Source organism: Pseudonaja textilis, chromosome 1 (assembly GCF_049901715.1).
Source record: "Pseudonaja textilis isolate UNSWEBS1 chromosome 1, rPseTex1.2, whole genome shotgun sequence".
NCBI lineage: Eukaryota > Metazoa > Chordata > Lepidosauria > Squamata > Elapidae > Pseudonaja > Pseudonaja textilis.
In genome coordinates this window covers 82608416-82622702 of record NC_141990.1, presented here as the reverse complement: position 1 = coordinate 82622702, position 14287 = coordinate 82608416, and the positions used below count along the sequence as shown (strand labels likewise).

General features: G+C 36.7%; 1 protein-coding gene across 4 annotated transcripts in view; it reads left to right on the top strand.

Moving 5' to 3' along the window:
• The window catches only part of LOC113439673 (SAM and SH3 domain-containing protein 1), a 571432-nt gene that overhangs the window by 454675 nt on the left and 102470 nt on the right, over positions 1–14287 (top strand). For all 4 annotated transcript variants that reach the window (XM_087939638.1, XM_087939633.1, XM_026705638.2 and 1 more), the window contains exon 2: positions 8479–8607. In XM_087939638.1, coding sequence (XP_087795764.1) covers positions 8479–8607 — 129 coding nt within the window. The remainder of the gene's footprint in view (positions 1–8478; positions 8608–14287) is intronic.

The window sequence follows — 14287 nt, the reverse complement described above, 5'->3', positions numbered from 1 at the left end:
TGGCCCCTTGTGGACATGCTATGGGAAACTCAGTTCCTGATAGGCTTGGAAGAGGGAGGGCTTATTTACCAACAAACAAACTCAAGATTATTGAATTCCCCTTGCTATTTCCAGTAATATATTTATGGTTCGTTGCAGATATGTCCTTAGCAAAGCTTTCAAATAGAGCTGCTCTGAAGGTTGATGTTAAGCTGAGGGTGACGAATGGCATCCAACAGCCTTTTCAAACCTGTACTTGCTACATGTATTGAATACTACCATTGGCTGCAGATCAGTGGTGGGATTCTATCAGTTTCCCTACCAGTTCAGTGATTGTGCACATGCGCAGCTAATGCCCACCTGCGGTGCAGCTTTCCAAACACCAGCTGAGGCTTTGCCGCGCCAATCAGCTGAGGGAATAAAAAACAGAAAAGCACAGGGGCGGATGGGAAAGCAGATCCTGTGCTTTTCTCTTTTTATTCCCCTCAGCTGATCATCAGAGCTTTTTTTTTACTACCAGTTCGGCAGAACCAGTAGCATTTCACCACTGCTGCAGATGATGATAGTCACACACATCTAGAGGTTTCTGAAAGTGAGAAGGCTGGAATAGAACTTAAATAGTAAGATTGGGGTAAAGAATGCCATGTTGCTGGTTTGGGTGATCAGGGAAGATACAGAGCTCTATCGTCTGAGGGCTCATAGTTGTATTTGTATGCTTGCCTATCGCAGCGATCCATTTAAAACTTTAAGTGAGCATATTTTTTTAGAACCAGCCATTATAACGTGGCTTTCTGTTGGCAAGTAGAGTGAGATGTTAAATCCTATTTATTTGAGAAAATGGGCTGTTTTGCTTCATCAAGGAGTACTTTGGCACCGATGAGGCAATATGGACATTAACATAGCACAACCAATAGTTCAAAGGCTTGTAAAACTGGCAAGAGATAAACAGTTAACAGGCTGGCACCCGTAATTGATAAAAACATGAAGCTCTGTGTAGTCCCCAGTACTTAGAAGATATATATCTATATAATATCTAAATGGGTATGCACAGTTTAAAGCCCACAGGAGTGTGATTGGACTTGGTTTAATTAAATGAACTTGAACATACTGGTAACTGTATTACAGTTTGGAATAAAATAGTTATTGTGTGCCTGGCTGAGACAGTGAAGAGCTAATTCCCAGTACTATGGCACTTACATGTGGGGAGTTTCTTGATTCAAGTTAGTTTGTCTTGCTATGAACTGAAAGAATGAATGAATGAAAAAAGAAAGAAAGAAAGAAAACCGGATTACAAATGTCTAGAAATTGTACAGTGTTCTCAAAATAAGGCATAATGCAAGATAGTACAATTCAAAGATTGGTACTAACATAAGGCCTGGGCAGAAATATGCAATATTGCTTTTCTCCATTTGTGTAGCTTCACCTCCTCAATTCACCCACCAGCCACCAAAACAGTGAGATATTTGTTTGCCTGGAAGCCTTGCCTTTCATTTTGGGATTATACTGTATGCATAATCACCTGCACACCCATACACTATAGACGTGTAATTCATGATGTGGCATTTCTGCAAAGGCTTAGTTTGCATGTAGTGTGATGCCAGATTATGCAAATTAAGTGTACATTTGACTGCCATAAGAGGAATTATGTCAATGTGGGCTCACAAGGCTATATATATTTATGAATTGAACATTTGTGGCTAAATGAACATCTGTTAACTTTTTACTTTTATCCTGGAGACCTATATTCACTTCACTTGTGGAAAAAGTACTATCAAGTAACAATTTTAAATACAAGTGAAAGATCAAAAGAAAAGTTAAATAAGGTTGGGCCAACAGTAAGCTCAAAATAAAGTTAAACTTGCCCAAATATGTTACTAAAGGAATGAAATTAAGCTTGGGTAGGGATTAGGCACAGAGTTTTTAATTCTCAGAATCCTTTGAAGCAACATCCTCCACTATGCAATAATAATAAGTGGTGGAGTGTCTATGCTTCCTCAGGATACAGCCAATCTTTCTATTCAGTAAACTTCCAGGTGACTTTGATAAATATAGATAGTTCAGACCTCACTTCCAAATAAAATACATTGTTTCTCAAGAGTCCATGTGATTGATACAATTAGAATTAATTTAGGGTGAATTTTCATCAGTTTGATATGTGTAATTGAAAGAAAGTTTTAATCTAAAGTTTGAAAATGTATTTTTCCTTTATATACAGTATAATGTTTAAGTAATTCCTAAAAGTTGTAAAATATTATTGAAAGTGTGTTTGAAAAGACAAAGTTAAAGAAAAAGATATATTAGCCGAAAGAAAAATCTTGAGCTTTGAAAAGGAAGTATACAAGAAGGAAAAAAAAATTGTTCTATGAGATTAATTTAGAGGGCATGATATAACTTTAATGAGTTAATTGGAGTTAGTTGGAATTTTATTGGTCTGAAAATGAACTTTAAAGTATGTATGCTAAGAGGTAGTTAAAAAAGATGTTTTAGAATGTTTTAACTTTAGAAATGTTTTAAAGAGAAGCTTAATGCTTTAAAATGGATGAAAAACTATTTTCCTTTAAAGTTAAAGAATCTGAAAGAATACAGTGAATTTTGTTAATATAAATAGTGATAATTTGTAAAGATTATGAAGTGCAAATAGAAATACATAGTATTTCAGCAGCAAGGAAGATAACGCAGTAATAGTTAAATTGATTGTTCTATTCAGAGAGGAAAATATATCTTTTTTATTTGGATATCACTTCTGCTTATGAGCATATGATGAAAGAAAATGAAATTTTGACTTTGGTTTTGCCAGTTAGATAGTTTCGTTGTTATAAAAAAGGCTAGTTATACACTGCGTAAAAGTAAAAAGTTGAGAATGTAATGTTGTTATCTTGTACTGTGCTAAAAAGAGTCGAAACTCAACACTTTTTTCTTTCTTCCCCTATACTCCTATTTTCTTTCCCCCTTTTTTTTCCTTCCTTTAATTTCCTATTTTTATTTTTCTTTGTATTTTATATATTGATAAACAATAAGTTTTTTTAAAGGATTAATTTATGGAGCTTCACCAAATTCTGATTTAACTGAAACTTCATCACAAACAAACCATTACAATGAAGTTTAAGTGTATTTCTCGTTTCATTCCCTAAATGGAGAGGTGCTCAGGCTGAACTTCATTCAAATTGCAGAGGCATATTGGATGAATGCTGTCATTTTGAGTCTACTTTAAAGAGTAATGGTTGTACTGCATCAAAACTTTCAAATTCCCAGAATCTCCTTGGACAACAAGATGGGCAGCATATAAATAATAGTGGAAAAAGTATGGAGATTCTCAGTGATCCAGGTCAAGGTTGTCCCAAAGATGATTTTTCAAGAGGCAACTGGACTTTCTAGTTTTTCTTTGAAAACATTTTGCTTCTCATCCAAGAAGAACCTGAAGAACCTGAAGAAGCTTCTTGGATAAGAAGCGAAACGTCTTCAAACAAAAACCAGAAAGACCATGTTGCCTCTTGAAAAAGGACCTTTGGGATTGGAGAAAGTATCCAATGAAAATATTCCTCTTCATATGTAATAAAGCTGTTGCAAAAATCACAGACCTGAGATAGGGTTCTTATTGAACCTTGTTGACCCATAAATCTTACATGTATGATTATCTTCAAAACCCCATGGAAGTCCAACTGAAGGTGGCAATTAGTAGGAAATAAATCTTTAATTTATTAATTTACCAATCATAACTAATATTTTGTATAATAATTTATGTGTTTGAGATAGTGGGCATATAAATGTAATAAATAAATAAAATACTGATTATATTAAAGCGTTCCTGTCTGGAAGATGTTAATATATCGGTATTTTTTGTATCATACTTAACCCCATTTCCCATAAATAGACATATATGCCTATAGAATCTGACTAGTTCGAATCTGACAGTATGAGTAAATTGTTGTTTCAATGGGCTCAAAGGGGAAAAAATAGAAAGGAGTAATTTATTTCCATTCCTAGTCTGATAAGAGTTCTTTCAAATATGGCTTATTTAAAAGTGTTCGTAGAGTAGTTTGTGCAGAATGTATGAAACAACAATGTCTCTTTGTCTAAGCAGCTGCCAATTCATTTGCTATGTAATGAGAACATTCATGTTTCTCTAATTGCTACCATTTGGACTTGTTTGTTATTTTTTAAGATAGCTTTTCTGACATTACTGACCAGGACTTTGAAAGTGACATTTGAAAGTCTTTGATGCGGTACACAACCAAGAATTAAAAGAAAATTGTGCTTCAGAGCTTATAGACATGGTTAAAATAATAAAATAATCACAGCATACCTAAAGCCATACTCAGTCTTGCTTAATATTATAGAGACAATTTTTCCATGTAGTTGAAGGCCAGGTTATTAGCAAAACCAGTGAACCTTGAAACTAGAAAAATAAAAATCACGAGGTACATTGAAGTCATAAAATGAGATATCCTGTAAACATATGAGCATCTTGCACTTTCTGTAATTGGATTTGTTTTTTATGACTTTTTTGTTATTGTTATATGGAAGTTTCACCAAAGTCACATATCACAGAATGAATATGAACTAAAATTCCAGCTGTAATGAAATGGCTGCTAGTCTATTGGCAGCTTTGTGCATGGTCATGTCCTACAGCAAAAGTAAGTCCAGCTTTTTACCTGAGAATGCAGGCCGACCAGCCATGGAGCAGCCATTGAATCAATATAAATAATATTAAATAAACTATAAGAGAAGGAGGAATGTTTTTCCAGCATTTATACCAGGAAAGGCTTGGGTGAAGAGGTTGTCTTGCAGCGAGATAGGTGGCAAGCTAATTTAAGAAAACTTAATGTTAAACTAATTAAATAAATAAATAACTACAGTGGTTCACTTAACTGTGACAAGAAAGATTGTAAAATGGAGCAAAGCTCGCTTAACCAATGTCTCACTTAGCAACTGACATTTTGGACTTAATTGTGGCCATAAATCAAGGACTACCTGTACTTCTTTTGGGTGATCAAAGAGAGTGACAAAAGTGACAGAATTCTCCATCCTCAACCAGGATTCCTGCTTGTGTCTACTGCGTGCACTCTGGAGCAGAAAATCTTTTAAGGGGCAAGAGATTGGGGAGAGAGGTGGGAAAGGTTTATATTCTGAAGGTCCAATTACTTCTGAAAAATGATGGGAAGTTGGAGGGTTACTGGAATCATTGGCAAGTCAACTTGATTTCTCAGAAAAAAAAACAAGTGAAATGCGATTACTAAAAAAAAAGGCAGATGTTTTAAATAGGAAATTCCATCCTTTGACCATCTGGCAATCTCCCATGCCAGATGAAAACTGCTTGAATTTTTAGCCAGCCAGCAATGTTGGCTGAAAAACCTGGTAGCAGTAATCCCAGCATGATGGGTAAGTGCCAAATTGGAGAAAAAGTAGACCATTATATGCCTTTAAGTATATCAGTTATGTTGGACTTTATGTTTCTGTTAGGACCTTGATCAAGGGAAAGTGTTTCCGATGACGGACTAATCTCTGCAGCTCTTCAGTAACATAAAGCTTGTGGGATAACTTTGCTGAAGCAAACAACTCTGTCCTTTGTCCTAGCCATGGCACCCAAATAAAAGATGGTACATGTGCATTACTGCACAGTTCTTCATGGCTGCCTCTTCTAATTACATTGAAGTCCTGTAGATAAACTGTTGGTGCTTGCAATGGCCTTCCACACGGTGTCTCAATTAGCAATAGAAATGCCTGTCTTTCTATGTTTATCTAATAATAACTAGAGCTAAATATGTGAAATATTTCATATAGTCCACAACCTGTCTGTATTTTCTGGGTACTCTTTTGAAGGATAAGATTTTTCAATCTACATTTTTATTTTCTTTACCTGTTGAAATTTAGGAAGTTAGCAACAATTGAACTACTGAGGAAATGCTTATAATTAAATTACCTACAGTGTTATTCTTTAGATTGTTGTTAAATTTGGAACAACTGAATTCTGATTGCAAAGTCAGGTCATGACCATTCAGAAGTTGTGAAGTTAATTCTAGAGAATCTATTAGAAAAGGAAACATCCAGTTCTATAAGCTATTGAGTATCTTTTTGATTGTGGCAAGGTAGAAATACGTTTAATAAAATAAAAGTTCCCTACAATGGTAGAGTGAGTATTTCTAGGTAGGCTTCTGGGTGGAAATTAAGAATTCTGTTAGCAATTAGAAAAGTAAAAAATTATCCAATAGTGTGCAGGTTTAAGTTACAGAAATTTTAAATTAAATTTTAAAAAAAAACTTCCAGAAAGTAAGAGCCATTGGGCAATAAAATTAATTAGCAAGGAATGTTGCAAACTCCACTTTACTAAATGTTTTCAAACAAAAGTCAGACAGAAATAGTCTAATTTGGATTTCTACTCTGCATATATGAATGGACTTGGTGAGCTTATTATAGTCCTTTCTGTCCCCAATTCTGAATTCTGGAAAGTTTTTTTATAATCAGATGAACTATTGTTAAGTTTTACCCCTAAGGGTTTTTAAAATTATTTTATTGGGTGCCCTTGTGGGGGATATCAACAGAGATATTTATATCCATGGAAGGTTACTATTTTTCTCTTGTTTATTTTAGTTCAATCCTCCACAGCCAGGTGTCTTCCAACTCTGTTGAAAGAATTCTTGTTACGATTCTGGATGTAAATTCTGTGTCTAAAATCTCAACACATCTGAAACACACCAGTTTCCTAAAAGCTGCTTTATTTCAACAAAACAAGAACAAGAACTATAAGTGTTACTTCAGGCTGATTGTTACCAAAACATATAATGGAGGCCGATTTATCTTCACAAAACAGGAAAGTTAATCTTTGGATTAACTTACTTCAGTGAACACTTCAAGGAGGAAACCTAACAATATAAATGACCTGTTAGATCTTCTATAAAAAAAGCTTTCTTATTTCATAAAGCCTACCCTCTAATTGTACTTTCTTTGCCCATACCTTTCTCCCACATAAATTACCAGTTACCTTACAATATCAGTATTATTTTGGTGTATGTATTGCTTGCTGGTCTCATTCTGTTGAACTTCATTTATTCCCTGCTAGAATGACAAAACTTTTATAAAACATCATCAGATTCAAAAGCCAAGCTGACTTTGGATTCTGACATAGTAAAAAAAAAAGCTATGCAAATGAACTTAAAACTACAAAAATATTAAACAATATTTTGAGCTGAATACTTTTTTATAATGCTTATATCATTTATTTAATTCAAAGCATTTAATGAAGAGTTGCTCTATGTTATTATTAACATCAGTTAAAAATAATGCAGCATATTCATCATACTAATGTGCAATAAACAATGAATCTTGCACAGTAACAATTAGATTATTATAACTTGTGTTATTCATTTCATTTACATGAATCATGATGGATGTTTCTGATATTTCCACATTATCAGACTAATTCTGCGGGAATTTCATACCAATTTATCATTTAGAGCATGTGTTATTATTTCAGCAAAAATTCTGAAATAAATATATAGACTTAAAAGGGGAGTATCCCAGTGCAGAAGCCAATCTCATAAGAAAATATTGGACAAGTATTGTCCTGAAATGTTATAGATAGTTTACTTTTAATAAATGTTCCCTTCTCCCCCTATTAAAATGTTATGTTATTTCTTTATGATTTATTTCCACTCTGAAGCCAGAAAAAAACATGCTGTGAAAAAGTGTGTAGGAGCCGATAACTTAATGTTAAAGTTTCTTTTATTAGACAATAACTTACTTGAATCAAATGAAATATAACCTATTCTTTCTGGAACAGGTCTTTCCCTGTGAAATAACTTTAGTGGAATTGCAAGGCAGAGTCTGTTCACAACCATTTCCAAATTAAGAATATGAAAATATGAATAATGGTAGAAACATTCATTTATGAATCCTGTTGTCCAGTTCCTACATCAAACTACAAACTAAGCCTTATGTGCACTTATAAACTACATTATTTAATATATTGCATTTTATTCCAATTTAGATTTTTCACTTGGCTGAATCACGTTAGTTTAATTAGAAATAAAATTTGGTATATCAAAAACTGAAGTATGATAGATCTGGGCTCTTTGTATACATGAGACTAACCCCAAAAGAAAGTCTACTGATATTTCAAATGGATATTATTTGGAATGTTTAGAATTGTGTAACCCAAGTGAGCAAGAAAAAAAGATTACAAATTGTCAAGAGCTTCCTTGATTGTATTAAGGAGCTCCTTGAACAGTTCTGAGAGAGAAGACCAAGCCGCTTTAAGGTGCTGTGTTTCTATGCTCAAAAAATGCTTTTGGAGACTAATCTAAAGCATTGCACAGCCTCATTATCTAATAACGTCTTGACAATGTATCTTTTTAAAGTTAATAGGAATTTCTTGTATCCTCACTGCTTTTTGAGCACTATAGATCGATATTGAAGTGCTATCCCTGTTCTGTAATTACACTGATGTCTTGATGTCTTAATTATTGAATCCTTACACTCTGTCCCTTCTGTATCTTTCTGCAGGATGGGTCACTGGGCAATATTGATGATCTGGCTCAACAGTATGCAGATTACTATAATACCTGTTTTACTGATGTATGTGAAAGGATGGAAGAACTGCGTAAACGAAGGGTATCTCAAGACCTTGATATGGTAAGATGATGAGGAAGACTACTCATTTGCAAACTAAACCATTTTAGGATTTCAGGAATGTCCCTGCAACAACAACCCTGAAAGAGAGTGATTGCCTCAAAGTCACCCAGCCAGTCATGGCTAAGACAAGACCGAAATTCTTGAGTTCTAGTCACCAAGTGATTCTCCATCCATTCTGTCCCAGGCCCAAATCTGTATTAGAAAAGGATTGATATAACCTGAACAATAAATTACTGGAATTAAACAGAGGAATTCACAATCTTGGACAGTCTCCTAGTTTCTTTTGGCAGCTCACACTGATATCCAGGCAGATCAAGACTTGTATCAAGCTATCCTTTGAAACAAATTGATCTACAGGGGATTGAAGGTCAGTCCATTAGAAATGCTGCTATCTCAGCTTCCCCCAATATTAACATCTTCCTGTAAAGCTGTCATATAGTCCCCCATGTCCTTATATCTCCGTTAAAGATGTAAGTTAGCATCTTTGGGCTGGAGAAAAGTTCTCAATAAAGTCTAGGTCTCTCTATGCAAGAATTCTACCTCAGGGATAGCTCTGGGGGGAAAAGGGTCTGGCTCAGAAGATTCAAATTTAATGAAGGCTCCTTTTCTACAGTGGAGATAGGACAGGCCTCTCAAACTGGTGATTTGTGGACCGGATACGGCCTGCATAAGCCATGCCCATCCCTGCTCTGCAAAGGCAAAAATGTCCCGATATGTCCTGCGATGCAATCGGGTTTGACATCCCTGAGATAGGACAGCCAGCCCACCAAGGTATTATCAGAAAAAATGATTGGGGACCATGTCAGTATTTGCAATCTTAAAAGCATATCTCTCCTGCCTTCCAGCCTTTTCAAAAGTTTTATCTTTGAGTGTTCTTTCTCACTTGTTATTCTTGAACATAGGGAAGAGTATTCTTCCCTCTTACAGGAATCATAATCAGGATTTTTTCTATTCTGGCCTCCAGAATGACCACTTCAGAATGTTCAACCTCTGATGTAGAAAAAGGATTTTTGGGATAAGTCCATGCTCTAATGGACTTTGGCAGAAAAAATAATAAATTTTGAAGCTTAATTTCTAATCCATACTAAGTTAAACTCAAATTGAATGGTACAATTTAGTTCAATGGTAATTGTAAGACAGTAGAGCAAAGGAGCATTACCAATCAGAACAATAGTAGAACAAGATTTATGTGTGGGCCCTTTATGCGTGTTTTCAATTGCTCTCTCAGATAAAGCGGACGGTCTAACTTAACTCTCCTGAATTGAGCATCTTATTTATTTTGTTGCTCTGAAAGAGAGCGCAGCATTGTTATAAAACACCATCCGTGTGACAGGCCTTTAACTGTTACTTGAATCATAGCCTCATTCCTTGTTGACTTGCTTATACAAATTTACTTTTACAAATGGACACTATATAAGATGCAAGATCTGAGCAAACCTGCTTGGCCTTAGCCAATTTTTTTTTTAACTTCCAGGGCAAATAGCACTCTTTGTCATCTCTCACACAGCTGGGAAACTGTTTTTTTAGGAAGATGCAAAACTAATCTGCACATGAAATCTATAGCACCATATGGTTCAGATTTCTAATAATAAAAAAAATAAAAGGAATATGAAGGACTAAGCCAGAACCTATTATTAAAACAAGAACTTTGTATATTTGCATATTAAATTAATAATCTCTTTTTAAAATAGCCCTGAAATACTTAAAGTGCTTTTTCCTCCATGAAAACAATTCATTTACTTTCTTCAGAGGTGGAGAAAGTCCCATATCCTCTTGGTAGAGCCATAATTTATACCAAAGCCCTCATTTGTTGAGTTCAACAAATAAACAAAAGGCTGGCTCTTTCTATTAAAAGAATGTAATTAAAAGCCTACTCACTGGCAGGCTGTTATGTTGTCTAAATAACTAGTTGTAGCATGCAGGGAGACTCCGTCACTATTACAGAATCACTGTAAACCTCACATTAGGCAACTCCCCTACCCCAAAGCTTAAGCTCAAAAGTTTTATTGATTTTAGTGCAGCAAGCCCCAACTTGGATGACCCCAAATATGCCAGGCAGAACTGGTAGATTGGTGGTCAGTTTTGAGGGTTGTAATCGAAACTTTTGAAGAATTCTAGTTTGGGATAAATTGATCTAATTCAGAGATGAAAGACCTCTTTCTGTATCCAAATGGAAGATGCAGCCGTTCTGTCTTATCTTCCCAACCTGCCATGCAATGGCCACTTCAGATAATACCTCTTACTGATGATGTTATTTGCCTCCCAGGCATGTAAGGCATGCCCTAGCAATTTCGTTGGTGTTAATGTAGCCTATTTTATGGATAGAGAACTCCCTTCAATTTAGCCAGATGGGTGTAATTTGCCTCACATCATTGTTCAGCTGAACAGGTGGAAAAAGCCCTGTGAGTTGAATTAGTGGACATCAAAGATGGAAAGCAATTAGATATTTGGACCTTAACAAATGCAAGCCAGAATGATTGAGAGCGTGGGGAAAGAGTGATTAGAAGAAAAAGATAGCAGGTGCTAGTACACCCACAGTATATTATGTGTCAAGTATTTCAAGCAGACATTCAACCAGGCTATCTATGTTCAAAGCAAAATCTGCATAATTCAAAAGAAACATCCTCACTCTTATTTTTATCAGTGTTCCTGAACTTTGTTATCTATGTTTGCTCTACATAGTCTTGCAGTGCGAGGTAGGTAAAACTTTAGCCCCAGTGAAGAGACTTTCCATCATTCCATCTCTTCCAGAGCAATGCCTCTGATCCCAGTGCGTTCCAGCAAACCTCCATTCCAATCAATAACTCTGAGACAAGCATATCTCAAAGGCACCTTTATTTGGATAGTAAACTGGCACATCTATGGAATCCCGAATCTGAAAGTTTTCAGGCTTCCTTCAATATTCAGACTACAAATCCAACCCCCCCCTTGGCCGTCATCACATTACATGGCCCAATCACGATCCGTCCTAAAGTAAGATTATTATTTCATTCTGCGCCATACTCACTGACCTTGATTAACCAAAGAATTTTATTTTGTCTTCTTAGAGCTACTCAATGGAAACCCCACTTCTCCCACTTTCTCAGGCTTGTGGCAGCATCGACTCTCAAAATGACTTCCAAAACTGACATCCAGTCTTCTCCTTTATTCTATATCACTGGTGGTATTCAGGTGGTTCACACAGGTTCAGTTGAACCGGTAGCAAGGATTTGGTGTGGGTCGCCGAACCAGTAGTAATTGCTGGCTGGCCACACCTCCAGCCTGCTCGCCACTCACTTGCCCCAATGCCTGATGCTCACTGACTCCCTCCACCCGATGCTCGCCCGCCCAGTCACTCCTTAAGGTATTTCTTTTTTTTTTTAACCTCCCAATAATCAGGTGTTTCTCCCCTCGCTTCTTACTACTTCACCCAGGAGGCTCCCTGAGGCCCACAAAGGCAAAGAATGGAGGGAGGGGACACAACCCCCCCTCCCATTTTTTGCCTTCCTAGGCCCCAGGGAAGGTTCCTGGGAGCAAAAACACCCCCCATAAAGGTTTCTCCAAAGCCAGGAAGGCCCCATAATGGAGTGTGGAGGGGTGCTGCATGCCCCTCCTATGGTCCTTTTTTTTTTCTTCCTGAGCCCCAGGGGAGCCTTCTAGGAGCAAAAATGCCCTCCTTGGAGGCTGAGGCCAGGAAGGCCCAAAAACGTGGGTGTGGGGGGGTGCTGCAAAAAAATGCGCACCCACCCAATCACATGGCCGTGCCCGCTTAGCACGCTCACAGAACCAATAGTAAAAAAAATTGAATCCCACCACTGTTCTGTATGTATGGATTTAATACATTTGCATGCGGTCAATTATATTCATTTAATATAACCCATTTGTTACCTGGACTATTAGATGAACATTGCACAAGAGACATGGAAGCTGGTATAATTCTCCAGTCTGGTCGCTGGAATTTATATTTGTGGGTTTTATACCTATACAACATCTTGTTCATAATATCCTAAAGAAAGTTCTTTGGCACTAACTTTGTCTTTCTTCCCCACATGTATTATCTAAACATAAGGCAACTTCCATTTGTCCCCACCTCTCTTCTGAAGACTGCAGAAGTAGCATCCTTAGGCTTCTTTTGGACATGATCTTATCATGACAACTCAGACTTTCTTTGCTTCAGAGACTCATGTGTTGGGTGTGATCATTGAACTGAATGGCCCCAAGAGCCATATTTGAAAAACAACAGTGCTGCATAAATTTCCTTCTACTATCAGACAGCAGCCTCTGTGTTTGATTTGTTTGGACAAAGAAGGTGGTACAACTCTGCCCCAGTGCCAATGTTTATTAAGGAAGGCTGTTGTAGTAGATCCACCCATTTTAGCACTTCTGTAAAAGCAATTTCTCAGCTGTCTTGCAGCTAAATGAGTAAAAAGTTATTTTATAATACTCTATTTGTTCTAGGTTCCAGTCATACAGAGCCAAGGTACTCATCCATATCAAAACTTACTCGTACAAGGAGTCAAACTAACATTAATCAAGCTAATTGATCAGTGTCAAATTTGAAACATATATTATCCTTTTAAGTTTTGTACAACTGACAGTAACAAGCATTTTTCCTAGTTGCTTTCCTCATCCAATACCTGGCAAGGCTTTCAGAAATTAGACCATCTGAGCACAGCAACTTAAACCTCTTCTGAGAATGAGGGTGGGTGTATCAACGTGGCATCATGGTTAAGATGTGGAGTGCTACTAAAGAGACAGTTCTAGTCTAAACTCAACCATTGCGAACTTTTGGGCCAATGGTTTTCTCTCAGCTCAAACTATCTTGTGTTGTTGCTGTTGTGGGAAATAAATGGAGAAAAGTTGGGGTATGAATCCAGTAAACAAAGTAAGTAAGCAATACGTTGCTGCTGCTGTTGCTTCTTTGTTATCTTCATGAAATGGGGTTGACTTCTGTGAGACTGACTAGCATAACTGCCTGCAGAGTCTGCAAAGTCAGATGGATATGCTATATGTTGTTAGCCTGGGTCTTCAGTGAGGTAATTATTTTATCCTTGGGCACTGAGGGTTGTATGCTGAGATTGCATGTTACGATTTTGTGGTTTTTAAATCCTTACTCGCTGCCAGAGTGTGAAATGGACAGCCATATAAACCAAATAAATCAAGAAAGCAAGTTTGGCATCATGGAGGGTTCTGCTTTATTTTTGTGTCGTTTTCTAATGTTGCTAAAAAGTAAGTAATGTTAGCAGCAATTCAACACTATCTCTGTCAAAGCAAGAGGCATATGAGGGATGAGTAGCAGGCAACAGTTTGAAGGGTTAACCATGATGGTTTACAGTTTTCCTCCTTACCTGTAGTACCTTTGCCCCTTCCCATTCTCCCCATTGGATGATGAAGAGATATGTATGGAATGTCCTTGAAACCCACTGAGGTTACTCTTTAAATGGCTGATGAACTGAAACATTTCAGAATAGTGTACTTAAAACAATGCTTGTCGAAGTACTTGTAGCATTAAGAGTGCAGGGAGAGGCCAGGAGTTGAAATAGAATGTCAGTACAGAGAGGAAGAAGAAGAGAAAAAATTACACCACTTCCTCTTTTTCCTGTCTGTAACTCATCTGCATAGGAAGCTGTGCATGGGCAGGTTCATTTCTCAGAGTGAAGGTTTGTTATGTAGAGTTGCAGTCCTTTGAATACTAACCAAT